The 18,017-nt window shown below is 35.1% G+C and overlaps 1 protein-coding gene across 1 annotated transcript; it reads right to left on the reverse strand.

The window, feature by feature from the left end:
• Positions 1 to 1,067: 1,067 nt before the first annotated feature.
• Positions 1,068 to 13,087, reverse strand: LOC127809266 (protein SIEVE ELEMENT OCCLUSION B-like). Its single transcript, XM_052348030.1, has 9 exons — positions 12,961 to 13,087; positions 5,911 to 6,182; positions 5,750 to 5,802; positions 5,559 to 5,668; positions 5,259 to 5,404; positions 4,394 to 4,837; positions 3,660 to 4,244; positions 1,923 to 2,170; positions 1,068 to 1,362 (listed from the first exon to the last, which is right to left on the reverse strand). Exons 1-9 carry the CDS (start codon positions 13,085 to 13,087, stop codon positions 1,068 to 1,070), a joined length of 2,280 nt encoding a protein of 759 aa, XP_052203990.1.
• Positions 13,088 to 18,017: the final 4,930 nt, after the last annotated feature.

Below are 18,017 nucleotides of genomic sequence, written 5' to 3' on the forward strand. Positions count from 1 at the left end.
TGGAACAATTTATGTATGTGTAAAAAAAATAAATATTATAAATATTTTTTTTTCAAAAGAGTGACTTTGAATATTATAATTTAATTTTTATTTTTAAGTAAAATTTAAAGATTAATATAATATTAATAATATTTTTTACCTATAAGTAATAATTAATAATTAATTAAATAAAAAAAACCACAAAGTTTCTATAGTTTATACTTAAGGCATACCCTAGGCACAAAAGTACCAAATAGCTCACATCAGGACAAAACAAATTAGCAAAACATAATAAAAGGAAATAGAGAAGTAAATCCTTATGCCAAATCGACGAGTTGTGTCCTCAAAATCATGTGTTATGGATAATTTATGAACAAGCTCTTATGAACTAAACTTTACCTAACAGGGAGACACAACCTCCCAAAGTTCAATTGATCTAAGGCCAAGTACACCTCAACGAGGTCGCAGATTGTTGAAACCTAAACTCCGACAACGAAAGTAAACGAACTCCCAACAAGGCCTTTAGCTAGCTAACTAATTCGATCAGCTCGCAGGACAAAAAGGCCGAGTAATAATCGGAGACAAGGCCGACTTGCCTTATCTGAAGCAAACCACATCCTAGATAATGCGGAATCTATTCCCGATTTTGTGGAGTTAATAAGGACAAATTATCTCTGTGATATTATCCTTCTATATTTAAGAGTCATCAAAATTGTAAACACCCCACTCTATAAATAGGGGACAAGGAACCATTGTACATGTATGATTAATTGTATACTGTTACTCTGCCAGAAATTATCAGATAGCAGTCGTGGAGTAAACATCATTCTGATCAAACCACGTAAAAACTTTCCTGCGTATTGCTTGTTATTTGTGTTATTTGTTTCTTCTCTTTGCATTCGTGTTTATCCTATCAGTATGGGCTGACGAATCACAGTCGACCAATTCTAAACGTTGACACCATGGTTGGACCAAAAAAAGGCATTCAACTTTTTCATTTCTTTCTCAAGCTATGACTTGGTCTTCACAAGAACATAATTTGAATCAAAACTGTTAGCTCTCTTAGATGTAGAAAGATCCTCTTCAACTCAGTCACCCTTGCCTCGATCCTCAACAGCCACCTCAGTATTCCCACACAACACCTCTTCTATAAGCCCCTCCATATCCTCATTTGAAGGAATATCCCTATTTCCCCCCATAAGCGAACTAAACAGATTGTCAAGTCGGGACCCCATACCTTGAGGACGAGTAGAAATAGCCATGGATGCATGCTCTGCAATTACTTGGAGAGACCTTTTGGATGTAATCTTACTTGACATATTTCCCACTTTCTTGCTTCCTTGTGCATGCCCACTAACACTCCTCTTATCTTTTTGTAGAGATCTATATGTTGAGGGAATTCAGAAAATACATCCATTTTAACACAAACCCTTGTAAAACCCATTTGAGACCGATCCTTGGTCGTAAAATCCGCATGGATCGATTTACCAAGCGCACTAGAACCTGTAGCAATCCTTTCTTCATTCCAACCCTCTAAAGGAATATTAAAAATTTTAACTCATAATGGCAAGGACGTATGTGTGTCTTGGGAGAAATCCATACCCAAGTTTTAAAATTTTAAAATTAATGGCCTATTAGCAAAGTGCTAAGGGCCACCATCAAACACTCTTATCATATTTTCCTTCCCATCAAAACGAAATAAAAAGCAACCCGAATTGTTTGAGAGTACCTCAATAAGACTGTATTAATTCCACAATATTCATTCCACAATCTTCGTCAATGATTGCACCATAAGAAATGACAAGCATTTGTCAATAAAATAGCCCACCAAAGTATTGCGTCAATACTAAAGACCCTACTGAATAACTTCATCTAAAAATTGAATTATAAGGTACTCATATGAAAAATTTATAGGCAGATAATAGCCCAATGGTTTAGACAACCGATCCCCACTCAGAGTAATCAAATCAATCCATGAAGGTTTTAAATACACATCAGGTCGAGAATTAGCATTTTTTGACCCATCAGACTTCTTGGACATGTCGTACACATCGATACTATGGTTGCCACAATTAGGTCGGCCTAAATCTTTCTTTGAAGCATTGCCTGTCGAATGGGCCACTCCCTTAGGCCTATAGTCCGGAAATGGCCTGCCCATTTTTACCCCAACCCCCATAGGGCCTTCAAGCTCCTAGGATAAATTGGAAGCACATGTGCATCATTAGGCCCAATTATATTAACACCCACTGGCCCACTCCAAAATTGATCCGTTGAAAACAAAGCCCGCTGCCCAAGGCCTTGACGTTCCAGCTCACCCTCCAAATTCTGATCCAGCATGCGATACCCTGGGCGGCGTACCTCTGAGAGACCAAGGGGTATCCCGGCTCTTCTGTCGCGAAGTTGACTTAGGAGGGACTCCTAGAGGTTCTTCAACCAATGAGGCTTTCTAGGTCCCTTTACTGGGGCTACTCTCTTTTAATTGTAGCACAAGTGGGAATTATTAATGGGCCTTGGCTCAATGTTTCATTGGGTCTTGTGCCCAATGCACATCAATTAGGGTCTCCTGGAAGTTCTTCAGCCGAGGAGGCTTTGTAGATCCCCTCTATTAGGGTTGCTCTCTTTTAACTGTGGCCCAGGTGGAAAATTAATCGGCCTTGGTTCAATGCTTCGTTGGACTTGGCCTAATCCACGTCAATTGTAAATTGTGTTACTGATAAGTTGATTTACTCTAGTTGGACTAGATCTGATTGTTATCGTTTGTATTTTTATATTTAAGGTTTGTTAGTACTTATTATTATGTGTTTTCTATTTATGGTTAGTATATTCTGTAACTCACCGTATCTTATTTTATAATAGTAATTGCTAGATTGCATGCATCTTTTATTTATTTTACCTAGTAAAAAGAATATCACTATAAATTTCTATGCATTTTAATTGTCGGTTAAGAGATAAACTCCATACAAATCAAATATAAATAACAACGAAGCTATCAAAAATTAAGATAAAATTTCTTTGAAAATTTGATAAATTAAATGCTTTAGATATATCTGATCAATTGAGATATAACCAACAAATAGATCAATTAAATGCTTTAATGCTAGCATCTTAATTACTATATATAAAAGATGCAGTGAGGGTAGAGGAACAAAAAAAAAAAAAAAAAAAGAAAAGTGGATTGGGTGCCATTGGAGGATGGAACTTCAAAATGGTGTTATTACAAATATCCCCACTTTGAGGTAGCGTCACATGGGTATAATTAAATATGTAGAGTGTTAAGAATAAATGAAAAGTGTATAAAATAACAATTCGGTTTAACATTTGTGTGTGTTTTATTATTCTTATTTACTCTTTCAATTTGATTAATATGCATTTATAAATCCAATTCTCTAAACAAAACAAAAATAAAAAGATGAATACAAATAAAAGGTCTAACAATATTATTTTTCTTCGAAAACTTGTAACATATTTAAGTTTCTTACATGTCAATAACGCATATATAGACTAAATAGTGCGCTACCCACTTATTTATTTAATACATAAGTGGCAAAGTCGTTCACAAACTGGATTTGTTTCTAATAGGTCCATCACCAAAGCGGAATAGTTTTATTTTAGCTTAATTAGTGATCACCGCAACAACGATAAGTAATGAAGGTAGCGCAGTCACAAAGGCGGCATTTCACCTTCTTAGGGGTGCTCCCCCTCGTGGCTGCAACCTCCAGGCTGTAACAGTCATGGTGACTTTCAAGGGTCTTACCCTCTTTAATCTTCTGAGCCAGTGCTTCTACGAAACCTGCTTGTTTTCCAAGAGCTTCCCATCTGCTATTGTTCTTCAATATATCTAGAAATGTCTTACCTCGGGCTTTGGCCATCTCAGGGCTTGAACCACGGCAAATCGCAGCCCAACCTTCACCAATTGCATCAAAGCTCAAAAGTGTGGCAATGTCATCCATTGTAGTAGATATTACAATAGATTTGCCAGTCTTTATCTTAGTTAGCCATATGCTTCGCAGGGTGGCCCAGAATGATGACATATACTTTGGGTCTCCGAATCGATATACTGGGAGAGTGGTGTTGTTTTTCTTTAACTGTTCCAAAATCTCCAAAATCTCCTGGTGAGCTGCCCACTTCAAGTTGCTTTTTCCCGCGTACATCATGATGAAGTCTATTTTGGCAGCCACCGCAACTCTTTGAGCTTCGTCTACAAATTTCTGAATCCACTTTATGTCTTCCCCTCCAAATAGGAAGATATGCTTTCCAGCATCAATCTGAAATACCAAAAACCTCCCTTTGTATTATCATAACATTAAAATATAACCATGTACTATAAAATTAATATCACAATTAATAAATTATACAGTTAGGAAGAGTAGTTAATTAGTGACAGATTAATTATATGATATAGTCATATACATACCCAATTATTGACTATTGATCCCATTGTATGTTGCAACAGCTGAATCGTCTTCCAGTAATCTACTTGAAAACTCGACTGTTCCAAAAACCAGAAGAGATTAACGGCACCAGATATTACAAACTTGCCTTTTGGGTTGAGAACCACAAACTCTGACTCCCCCTCGAACTTCCACTCCTCCTCGATGTACTTGATGACCGCTTTGTTAAGCTTCCAAGGGTCATTAATGGAGTACCATCCCATTGAATCTCGCATTTTCTTGAAGTATTTTTCAATCTCTTCGTTCCATGGGGTTGATATGTCCACAATAGGAACCCACACGATCTCACAAGGAGTAGATTTTCTCGCATAGTTCTCAGAGAGAATGGAGATTTCCTCTTCGGAGAGATGCCCTAGATTTGAAATGTACAGAAACACATGTTTGCCGCTCAACTTGTTCAATTCTTCCTGTTCCAACAGAGCAACATTAATTCAATAACTACATTGCCCGATTATGCCTACATTGCCCGATTGCATAATCGAGAGGATGACCGAATGCAATATTTTGACAATCAAATTACGAAAATACCCCTCACCCCTTCTCTTATCCGACTCCTCTTTACTCTCTTTCTCCCATTCCCGTGGCCACCACTCGTTGCCTTCCTCATTGTCGCCTCGCCCAGACCGTCGATGCATCCTCCCTCTCCACCATGGACAGGGAGGATGCAACAGCGGTCGGTGCGAGACAAGGTGACATCAAGCAGCGGCCATGGGAAGCGGAGAAGAAAGAGTAGAGAGGAGACGGCCAAGGGTGAGGGATATTTTTGTCATTACACGTGTGTATATGAAGCTGATCATGTGAAGCTCTCGGGCAATGTATTGAGCTAACCTGTGTCTTGGTAGAACAATTATAGATGGATGTCAAGTGGCTTTGGTTCCAACAAAGTAGAACTTGGAGGATCTCTATATTATCGGTATGTTCATGCTTAAACATCCCGACGAGTTTGTCATAATCTTCAGTGAGAATTATAGACTCTACAATGGACAAGATTTTACTTATTTAAGTTAGTTTCACCATAAAACTGATATATCATATCTCTTATCTTTATGTATTTTTGTGAGGAAGAAAAATCATAATGAAATTAATATTGTAGGACCACGTTATTCCATTTTTAATTGTTGGACTAACCAATGTGTTTCTTCCAACTTTCCATTTCACTGGCAAGTGTGCTGCGTATGTTCGTTATCTCCATCGCCAAATCCGAAAGCTCTTGAGCCTCCATTGCTGTTGGTTTGTACCTAAAATTGTAGGGCCATCGATTAAAATTTTCACGAGTCCAGTGATCTATCTGTTATTGCTCAATTAAGTTGGGGACGTACTCATTTCCCAAGGCCACTGTGTTCATCAATATTGATGCACAAGCCACGGTACTCTGAATGCTCAAGTACACAGCTTTCGCCAAATCGTCTTCATGAGCAGCGAAAAAGGAAGAGAAAATCTTGCGTTGAACGTACTTAGATTGGAAGTCCTTGATCTAAACAATATAGTTGGTAAGACCAAGGATGGCCTCAACAACCTTGAGTGCCTCAGGCTTGAGTTTCAAAGGGGCCTGTTTCAACAGATTTGGAGATAGTTGTAGGAATGCCAAAGATTTGGAAAATGGGTCGTTGCTCCCATAAAGCTGCGAAACCGAGAAATAGGAGCCGTAGTTTGCAGCAAATGCCGCCAAGGTTATCACAACCTTTGCTTCCCATGAGTAGCTTCCCAGTAATTGAAGAAGTCCAATGGCCACCTCACTCGTGGTTGACACCCCTGAACACTTACAAGAAAACTAATCGCGAAAATTTCAGTCTTTTTTTTTTTTGAATTAGCAAAAAAGAAGAATATACTTATAAAAGAATACATTTTAAAGATAAAAATCGTATGCTTTAAAAATAATTAGAGGGGAAATAGCAATTTCTAAATGTGCCAATACTTTTTGTTTTGTCTAAGTTCCTGAAATAATCCTATCCTTTAAACACTTATTTCAGATAATATTTATCTTAATGTTTTGAACCTCACTAAAATTAAAATTTTAATAAATAAATTTTATCCAAACATTCTATGATTCATTAAAATTAAGATCTTTATAAATAATATTTATTCTTTTTGTAGAACTCTCAAAAGAATTTTTAAATGTCAAAAATATTTTATTTATGCTTTGTGTAAGAAAAAATATATATTTTTAGTTTAAAATAGTATTTTATACTTTAATTTTTTTTTATCTTTTAACTAAGTAACTTTCATATGTCAAATCAAAGACACTGACGTCGTCCCCATGACATAGATTAATTGACAAAAGAAAAATATGTTGGGGTATTACTCTCTAGGCCCTCAGATTCTGTGTTCAAGCCCTAAGTAGGAGAGAAAACTCAGTAGTCAGGGTAATACTGAATGTTGAAAGACTGTCTGTTGCCTTCACGTTTGTGGAAAGGCTAGAGGTTGAATTGGTTGCGGGGTCTCCTGATTTAACTCTTTCGCATGTATCGTGGGGTCGAGCTGGGGATATGCTTGTAATGATGCGTTAAAAAAAAAAAAAAAAAAAAAAAAAAAAGAGAAAGAAAGAAAGAAAGAAAGGAAGACAATGACGTAAACCTCCGGAGGCAAGGTATCCCTCTACAAGCAATCCGGACGAAGGGGTATCTACACAATGTCCACAACGTCTGGCTCAATAAAATTGCATTGAATTACAGGAAATTTAGCTGTTTTAGGCTATTTTAATTATAATAATTAATAAAAAAGCTAAAAATATTTCAACAATAATAATATCTTTTTAAATACAAAAACTCTAGAGTTAGTAAATTAAGCTAACCCATCAAAATTATTAATTTGCTTGATTTGAGAGTAATGTAAAAAAATGAATGGCATTTTAATTGTTTATCAAAGGTTTTTTTTACAGAAAATTGTCCAATCAAAATTTATGAAATTTCTATTTACTTAACAATTAACTAAAATTTATATTTTTAATACTACTAAAACTTAAATCATAAAATATTAATTTCATTTAAGATTTGCTGACAATCAATATTTGGCCACTTATCAAAATTTAAAATTCAAATCAAATAAATTTAAATAATTTTTAAAACTATAAAATCGTAAGTGATTGATTCTCTTGCTATTGTTATCTAATTATAAGAATTAAATTTATTTCTCCTAAAAAATAGTTCAAGTAGAGTTCAGACTCGATTCATTGTTTGAGAGAGCAAAGAGAAGATACCAAGAGTCTCCAGATGAGTCTTCGAAATCTTTGAGAGCCTTACTCGTCAAAGAGTCTTTGAGTGACTAGTCTTCGAAAGGGTCCGAAAAATCTTTAGATGGGTGGCACTGGAAAAATTTATAGCACAAAAACAGTTAAAGGCACGTAAGAATCTTTCACTCGTGGGCCCTCTAATGCCTAAGTAAGATAGTGATATCTTGAATTAGAAATGTGGACATATGTATGCATGAGTGCGTGTTGTATGCTCTATATGATAGTCTCTAGATGGGTTGTCTCTTAAAGAGTTATGTATTGGGTTGTCTCTTAAAGAGTTATGTATTGCAACGACCCAGAATTTCCTCAATTATTATCTACAAATACTTAGATAACTCAAATACATGAACTAAAATTTTGCCCCATAATTATATAATAGCGAAAGTAAATTAACCATAAATACACATCTTAGGAGCTTTCTTATACACAATAGGACATCAACCAATTAAATCTAACAAATCATAACATCTGAGCCCTTACTTACAACTCACTGTCAAAGATCTTTTCGATCAGAATTGCCTTGTACACATAGCCACAAAAAATCAACATGCCATAAACCCATCCTCAACATCAGTTCCCACACTTGGAATGATGTTAAGAACATGATGAGCTACAAGACTCAACAAGCATAATAAGAGAAATAATGATAAGACTAGAGATAAATCCCTCATCCAAAATACGCCCCCACAAAATGCAATGCTGCAAATGAAATGTCACATCAAGCCATGCACCAAAATATCCAATTCTCAACATAAATATACCAATGCACATATTAGTTTTTGGGGTCCACATAAGAAATGCACAACTTAGCACCCAAATCCAGTACACAAACTTGTCGCAGCCATGTACTGACTAGTATAATTCACATGATTCCGTGCTTTCTTGGAAAAGTATAATAATTTCTAAGCAAAAAATTAAGACAATTAAACACTTTCAATTAATATTTTTTTTAAAATTTAATTCTAAGTAATTCAATTGCTCTTGTCATAAAAATTAAAAATTATTTTTTTAAAAAATTTAATTCTAAGTAAAAAAATGTAACTGTAAAGAAATTATTTTATTTTTGTTTTTCTTGTCATAAAAAATTTCTTAAAACTCCTTTGATATATTTTTTTAATTTTATTATTTTATTTTATTGCCTTTTTTGACTTTCAAAATTTTTGAAAAGATTTGAAAAATGATGGAAAAAAATAGATTAAAGAAAATGAAAAATTAACTTTTGAATATTATGATTGTTGCCTAAGTTGAATATTATGTAACAATTTATGTATTTGCAAAAAAAATAAAAATTACAAATAAACTTTGTTTTCAAAAGACTGACACTTTGAATATTATAGTTTAATTTGTATTTTAAGTAAAATTTAAAGATTAATATAATATTAATAATCTTGCTCTTGTTTAATTATGACTTACACGTTGTACGTTTTTTAATAAAATTTTAAAATTATCTTTTATTAAAATTCATTAGAATAAAACTAACAAATATCAAATATGGTTGTTGTCACTCGAATAAAACTAACAAATATCTTTTATTAAAATTCAATATTATTAAATTATTAATATATTGAATCTTGACTCATTTTCAGCTTGAAATTTGTATTAAGTATTTTTATAATAGTCTTGAGCATATTTTATTTTTAAATTAGTAATGGTATCCTCCAATTTTAAAATATTTTTAATTTACACAAAAAATATACTAACTATTAAAACTTTGCCTTTTATATATATCAAACTATTCCATACCACGACAAAGGAAGGAGAAAGTGATTGAAAGATGACAAAATAAGAGCATCCCCCCAACTAACTTCGGATTTATTATAAAAAATAAAAACTAATTACACTAATAAAAATTAAACATTTTTTATTTAATTAATATTTAGTCATTTTTTTTTTTTTACTTTTTTCTTATGCGTCAACCTTCTTGTCAAAAATAAAAGAGAATAACTCAATCTAATAGATCATAAATTCATAATGGTAACTCAGTCTAATAGAAAATTATCAATGTCACGAGTCTCACATCACCAATTTAACAGCTAAAATTAATAATTGGGGCTCGCATTTAACAATTGAAAACAACAATAAGTTTGGTTTTGAATTGAAGATTAAAAATAATTTTTATTTAAAAATATTTTTAAGAAAATAGTAAACAATATCTTTAAAAATAGGGTGTAGTAAATACACCTTATTTTTATATAAGATATATTTATTATATATTATTTTTAATTATAAAACACTCTTACTTGTTAATTATAAATATCATATTTAATCAACTAATAAAAAATATTCTAAAAAAAATACCTTGTTTACAAATAATATAAATAATTAATAGTCATAACATCAGCCGCCCAACAACCAAAATTAATATCAAACAAATGGTCATTTTCTTGGGTCATTTATACGGAATTTTATATTCACAAATAATTCTTATAAATTGATATGATATACATAACTTTATAGTACTTTATAATAATTTTTACTCAAAACTAATAATATGCCATAGTAATGAATAGATTTTTGTATTAATTTTAAGTAAAACTATTATAAATTTTGGTAGAATTATTATGAATTTATGTGTGCAACATCAAATTTTAAAAAATATTTTTTAAATTTATTTGTGAATATAATAATTCCTAACAAAAAATGATTTTACTAAATGAATTAAATTTTAAACAGATTTAATTTTCAAATATACAAATAAAATAATTTTTAGAAATTAATGTGTATTTCATGTTTTCAATTGTCCATTGTTTTTTCCTAAACAAAAGATGGCGATCGGAGGTGTAACGGCTATAAATTTTCACATCGATATTTATTTATAACAGCGGAAGCACACTGACAAAATTTCACATTTTAGGGGCTCTTACTTACAAATCATAGCATCAGCTACACAAAGCTAACAAAACACTCAATCTGAGCCCCTGTCCACACTCATCTCCAAGGATCTTTTAGGTCGAGAGAGCCCTGCACTTATGACTATCTGCAAGGATTTGATACAACTAAATTTGGCCTCGAACTTTCACTTCCTAAACCTGGAATGATGTTAAAACAACGTGAGCCACGAGGCTCAGCAAGCATATTTGAAATAAATGGGCATCATATTCATTATTATGAGAAAGACCAATCAGGTCGAGTTCATATTGTGTGTCGTGCACCGACATGCACGTTCATGTTCACGTTACCTTTTATATCATGCACATGCTTAATAAAATACGAATAGCCCTAAAGCTTAATATGCTCAACAATATCATGTATAACATCAAAGCTCATACAATTTATGTAAGCACCCCCGCTCGGATACCCCAACCACCCGGACTACCCGAACGGGAGCGCCTACGGAAGGAGAAAGAATGAAACACAAGACCAAAACCACCCTGGCATGCATACAAAAAAAAATAAGAACAACAGAAGCGAAGCTAGACACATGCATGCACTACGGGTACCCCGCTATCACAGCGGTCACATGATAATTACATAAACACAGACTCCTGTGCTGACATACACGAGACTCGAGGAAAGACCTGGCACAGTACAAAATAATAGAGTAAACCCTACTCAGACATCAGAGTTGATAAGGATTGACGGGACTGCCTGTACACCATACCGACTCTGCCACCAAAAGCTAACTCCCTTGCCATGGCCTACGCTGTCACTACCTGGAATGATGGAAAGTAAGGTGAGTCGAGAGACTCAGCAAGCATAAGGAAAGAAAGGCTGGAAGCTGTATAAATCCAATAAACTCTCGACACCCGAGCCAAAGGCTCCATCGGAACGGTACTCCCGTCCGAGAACTAATTAAATACTACCAGTAGCCATGCAATGCACATAGAAATGCAATGGCGTAGTGAGCATCAACGTGATACACCGGCGCCCATACATCCAGGCATCAGGCCATGCTTCGCCCACATAGTAAACCACACGCGATGCATATGCCCGTGCTGGATGCAACCTGACTAAGCTAGCATGTCCGTGTCCAAGCATACTCAATAAATGAATATCCCAACATGCAATCCGTACCCATGTGCATATCAAATCATGAACAGAATATAATGAATCAAAACGTGCAGTAAATCACATACTGGCAGAGCTAGTCAGCAGTGCCTGGCACCGGTCAACGGTCAGTGACTAGAAGTGTCCACCCGACGGTCCCCTTCAGGGCCGTACAATAGTCTACCCCAACGTCACCAACAACCGACCCCTGCCCTACTGCTCGATAGCTCTAACCGAACCATAAATAAATCCGAGAAAAACTGTAAATAAACCCGATAAAATCATAAATAAACCCCCACGTCTAGGAACCTAGTTCCCAGGTTGGTTCAGCATCATTCCCAAAAAGAGTGGGGGCGGTACAAACCCCCATAGGCTCACAACGAATAAAATTCTAGAAGCCTCGAATTTAATTTAAATTAAAACAAATGAATAATAATTCAACAATTAATGCTAGATACCGAAATAAAGTAAGGGAGGTGATAAAATACGAGAAATCACAGGGTCTTTCACAGGAATTGAAGAACACGAGGAGAGGGTTATGAGCTTGCCTTTACACGGCTGTTCCTTGCCTTTTTTGCACTCCCGCTGCAAAGTAAAGCGTTTAATAACTATTAATAAAACCCGCGGCTTATATTAATTAAATCTAACGGTGTAATATAAATAATTTAACCGTCTAAAATCCCACGTAGACACATCGTAAATAAAACCCCAACGAGTCTCATATTTAATTTAAATTAAATCACGCTAATAAAATCCTCATTTCGAATAATTAATATGCGATACCGAAACGAGTTAACGGAAAGCGAGGGGTTCACAAAATGTAAAGAAATCGTAAGGGTAGATGAGAGCTTGCCTGTATCTAGCTGTTTACAGCGTTTTCTCTCTTAAACACCACCAAATTAATACACGCTCAGTTAATTAGGAAGAGAAAATTAGTTAATCGCCCATATTGGCATTGCCTTTTGGACTGCCATAATGCCCTCGAATTTCCACTTTCGAGCTTCAAGCACACTCATCGAACCCCAAAATAATCTTCAGAACTTTTTCGTAATTTTTTGAAAATTTTCTCCTATTTTTCCCATTTTTCCAGATTTTCTTTTATTTCTTTTTTTTTTTTTTCTTTTTCCCTCATCTTCTTCTCCCTTCTCCCGTACAGCTTCTTCTTCCTTCCTCTTCACTGCGCATGGCTGCTGGTCGCGCCATTCTTCTTCTTCTTTTCTTTTTTCCTCATTTTTTTCTTTCTTCTTCTTCTTCTTCTTCTTCATCTTTTCTACGCCGCCTCCCCTACTTTAGCCGCGGCCATGGCCGCCGCACCCGCCCACGCACGCGGTTGCCGCTGCCGCTGCAACCAGCCGCCCTCGCCTGCCGCCACCCCGCCGCCCCGACCGCCCCGAGCCTGCTGCTTCGCCTTCACCGCTGCTGCAAGTTGCTCGGCTGCCATGGCCGAGCTTCACTCGAAGCTTCCATGGCTGCCACCTCCCTCTCTCCCTCGTTCCATCTCTCTTTCTCACTCTCTCAATCTCTCCCTCACTTGGCTGAGCGCAGCCACTTCCCTCTCTCCTCTATTTCTCTATTCGGCCAGAAGCTTCAATGAGAGACACAAAAAAATAACAATTTTTTCTATGCTTAGCACACCAACACACGCGCACCGCCTCAAATTTTAACACAAATTAATTAATTTAATTAATTTAATTTCATTTAATTAATTAGGGATATTACAATTTTCCCCTCCTTATTAGAATTTCGTCCTCGAAATTCGCACTCAGTCCATGTCCTTAAGATACGCTCACAACTCTCATGATATTACTGAACATCACCTCTGAGACATTCCATATCATCATTTTCCAGTTCCCACAACTCCCTAATCTATCACCTCTATTGGATCACGTTATGGCCACTGATACCTCAACCGGCGTAAGGAACGTCGTCAATCATAACCCAACATCGTTCGCCTATTACAATATTGTAATCCAACTGTTCCTCAAAACTATCTTGCATTTCCATCGCACTTCCGTTTAATACTATCTCGGCCACATATCAATCTCAATAATAAATCGATTCACAGCACAAACCTCAATGCAAATGCAGCCAACTTCAAGTGCAACCGGTAGAGATAAGGGTAGAGCCATCCTCTTACATGTCGAGAAGCTAATACTCGGTAACGTGACGGGAACCTGCCATGTACTTACGGTCCATAGGAGCGTTAAAACGATACGACAAACTCAATCAAGAATTCAACAACACTATCCTTTAGTCTGACTTTTTCAACTGATTCTTAACCAGGTACACAGCATTTTCTCAGTAGTACTTTCTCCCATAATTTGCCACGTACACTCGAGGTCTTGTCAATAAATATGGCTAATCATTTAATCAGGACTATTGAGGAATAAACATTCTCCACTCAATATATCCCAAGAGCCAAAGGTCACCAGATCTCCCCTCCTTAAAGGAATCGACATATCTACGATGACTTATTCGATGACCACAGTCTTGACCTGCTGCCAATCTTAACTCCAAATAGCTAAATGACCATACCTCCACTTAATCACTATATACTAACCTTGACCTCCTCAAAGTCTCTATAACTTAGTTGGGACTTGATATTTAGAACCGGTGTTATCTGCTCTGAAGTCTGCTCGACTAAAAGCAACTCATCGTACCAGTATCTATTCTAATTCCCAGGGCATCTCATAAGTCTCACTTTTGAGGAGAAGTAATTTTAAGATATGGATCAAGCATTCTTCTGGCTGACATAACAGACCATCTCATGCTCTTGTTGATGTACCACTTGACTAGCACCCAAAGGAGTCTCATCTCCTCACTTGGTCAATAACCGACCCTAGGGCATGTGGTCCGTGTTTAGTACCGCGCGTACTCATAGCAACCACTATCCTTACAACAGAACCCAGCAGCTACTTAGGCATACAACTAACTCCGGTCCTGGCCATACACCCCGGGTATCTCCCACAACATCAAACGTAGAGAGGTTTTCTTATTTCTAATTCACTTTACTCCATGGATGCTCCACGATGGCCAAAAACATCAACTACCACCTTTGCCTTACCCATTAATTACAACATTTCACAACCTTAGTCCTTTGTCATGCCAACCGCGACGCCGCCTGTACTCCACTCACCTGTGAGAACTAAACACCTATACCCAATCTAGGTAATGATGCTAAATCTCCAAACAGCATAACCGCTGTAAACTCCAAGTCCACAATTCCGTAATAATCCCTCAATAAATTTCCATCATAGATCTCTCTTGGGGTAAGCTCGACCCTAAACTTATCATAAATACATTTGCACCACGCACACATCTCGGTACCTACGGATCTATCATTAACCATCGAATTACTACATCACATTCCCACATGGTGGGACCTTTCCGTACCACTCCTAGTAAAATCCAATCATGGACCTCCAGCTTACATGCTACCACAACCTCATTTCCCATGAAATTGACGCAAGCCTTTTGCAGGGCATCGACAACGCCTAGCGAGACTAAAGAAACTTCAGATCTCTATCTCTGTCACTGATCAGTGGTTAATTTTGTAAAAATTTTGTTATAATTATACCCTTCTTTTGATCTTAAAAATGGTTTAAATTAGATATTAATATATATTTTATGGTTATATGCAAGTTTAAATTGAAAGATGAATGAAATGAAGTTCTAAAGTAAATAATAATAATATATAAAATTATATATAATACATATACATCATTATATGCATGCATGTAATATATATATAATATAATCTAATATATATATATATGTGCCATGTGTAATACATATATATAATATATAATTTATTAATAACATTAAATTATTTTTTTTAGGCATGAAGAATTCAAGCCCATGAAGACTTAAAGTCATGAAGAATTCAAGCCCATGAAGACTTAAAGTCCATGAAGAAATCAAACCCATGAAGAAATCAAGCCCATGAAAAATTAAAGTCTATGAAGAATTCAAGCCCATGAAGAATTAAGGCCCAATTTGAGCAATTCATGGAAGATATTATTTGGAGAAGGCCCAATGATTATTTTTAATCCTAATGAAGATTAAAAAACCAATTTATAGAAATCTATTTTTATTTTTTTATGTGAGAGCTTTATTATGTGTGTTTTTTTAGCTAAAATCAATTTAACTATTAGGTGGGTATTATAGCTAAAATCCATTTAACTTTATGAGTGCTTTATTAGGTATGTATTTTAGCTAAAATCCATTTAATATTAGGTGTGTATTATAGCTAAAATCCATTTAACTTTAAGTGTGTGAGTGCCCATTAGATATAATTATGTCTAATTGAATAATTAAAATTGTGTGGTTTGTATTGCATCTTGTGGCCTATAAATAGCTCACTTGATTGCGTTTGTAAGGGTGATTATTATTCTTGAATCAAAATTTAGTTATTTCCTTAGAATTCTCTTTTTGAGAATTGCTTTTGTTCTTACTTCTTTTCTCTCTTATTTTCTCTTGTGATCTTACTTCCATAATTTCTTCTTTTAAATTCTTATGTCATTTATTGTTACTTTATTATTCACCGCCTAAATGGCCGGTTAATTTATGCCTTTAAATTTCTGTAATTTTAATTCTTGTCATTTAATTGTTCACCGCCTAAATGGACGATTAGTTTCTACTATTTTAATTCCCGTAATTTAAATTCTGTTATTCAAATTATGTCATTTAAATTCCTGTCAATTAATTTTCAAATGGAGATGAGTAGCTAAATCTAATCTTGGGTTAAGGCAAGGACAGTGTCCAACGCCAATGATTCCCAAAGAAAGCTGCGCTTTAAATGAGTAACATTAATTTAAATTTCAGTATGAGTGTGTCTTAATTATTAAGAAATCACTAGGTTTGGATTGGAGCGTAAGCCTAACTTAGAGCTTTCATGCCATGTATGAGAGTTACTAGAACTGGAAACGCTATCATACCCAAACCTGGATGATTAATTTAGTTGTTTCGTATATTAATTGTAATTAGATTTATGGTAGTTGCTTAAATTAGAATCCCGCATATCATGTATGGGGATTGCTTAAAGTAGAATTATCATCATCTCTAATTGCATTTAATAACAAACCCTCATATCTGAAATTAAATTAATATTGCTAATCTTTTATGCTAAAATTTGGGAATCAACGGGTTGGTACTGAAATTGTCTTAACTCGAGCACTATCCAAATTCATATTTTTACGTTTAATGTTTATTTCAATTTCTTCCTTACTTTATTTTCTAGTATCTGTTGTCTAAAAAATAAAACTATAAAAAAAACCTTGTTGCCAATTTGTCCAAATGTGTGTGCGTGTGTGTGACATTCTTTTTCTTTTGCCATAAATAAATCTCTCAGTGGACGACCTAGATTCATCTAGAAAATATAAATTTAAATTTGGACTACAACTGCACTCGTACACTGGTGAGTATAAACCTCTCACCAAAATAAAAAAAAAATATAAAAGTTTTATTATGATTTGTTTTTATTGTGTTTTAATTGCAGGGTGAGAGTGCAGTCAAATTTTAGCGCTGTTGCCGGGGAGATTAAGGCAAAAACAAAAAGAACAAAAAAAATAAAAAAAATAAAAGAATAAGCATCTCTTGATAAAATCGGTAACTCTGTTTCTCTTTTACTTTATTTTTGTTTGTGCATTGTATATGAGACTGAGATCAGGTAGAATTCTTAAACAGCATTTTCATATCATTTTGATTCTTTACCTGCAATTTGATTGTCAACTTTACACTCATGTCTCAATACTATTACAATCTGTCTGCACAAGATACTTATTATGATGAAAATAATCATTTTGAATCTGATTTGTCTAAACCTCTTAAGGATTATCTATACCCTCATAGGAAAACCACTTTTCATTTGCAACCAGACACTATCCATTTGTTACCCACTTACCATGAAATTGAGGTTTGGTGTGTTGTGTGTGAAACTTCAACTCATTCGACGGATGACTGCCCTATAATACATGTTTTTAAGGAGGTATTGTATGGTCAATCCAGTTACACACACACACACAACTATGAGGGAATGTATTACCAGAACCATGAGGAAAACTACCATTCGGACTTTGATGCATATCACCCTAATTCACACTTTCATCCAAATTTCTCATGGGAAAATGATTTTGTAGCCTAACCACATGAGCACTTCATTTCCCAGCCTCAATCATTTCAAATGAATGAAGGGTCTACATTCGATGCATATCAACCCCCTCATGGGAGTTCTTTAGAAGATACCTTCAATCTATTTATGCAAGGCCAAATGGAAATTTTTGCACAAATGTCCAAATGTCAAGAACACACCATTAGAGTTACAAAGGATATTAGGAACCAATTGACACAGCTAACACAGACTTTGAGCATGT

This window comes from Diospyros lotus, chromosome 9 (genome assembly GCF_014633365.1).
Source record: "Diospyros lotus cultivar Yz01 chromosome 9, ASM1463336v1, whole genome shotgun sequence".
NCBI classification, from domain to species: Eukaryota; Viridiplantae; Streptophyta; class Magnoliopsida; order Ericales; family Ebenaceae; genus Diospyros; species Diospyros lotus.

What these genes read in the sequence shown, in the direction of transcription:
- LOC127809266 (XM_052348030.1), bottom strand. Translation starts at nt 13,087, where the DNA reads ATGGCAGCCGAGCAACTTGCAGCAGCGGTGAAGGCGAAGCAGCAGGCT. An exon ending in AAGTTGGAAGAAACACATTG is followed by an intron (nt 5,405 to 5,558) that starts GTTAGTCCAACA and finishes TGTCCATTGTAG; the next exon opens with AGTCTATAATTCTCACTGAA. An exon ending in ATTACTCTGAGTGGGGATCG is followed by an intron (nt 1,363 to 1,922) that starts GTTGTCTAAACC and finishes CTCAACATATAG; the next exon opens with ATCTCTACAAAAAGATAAGA.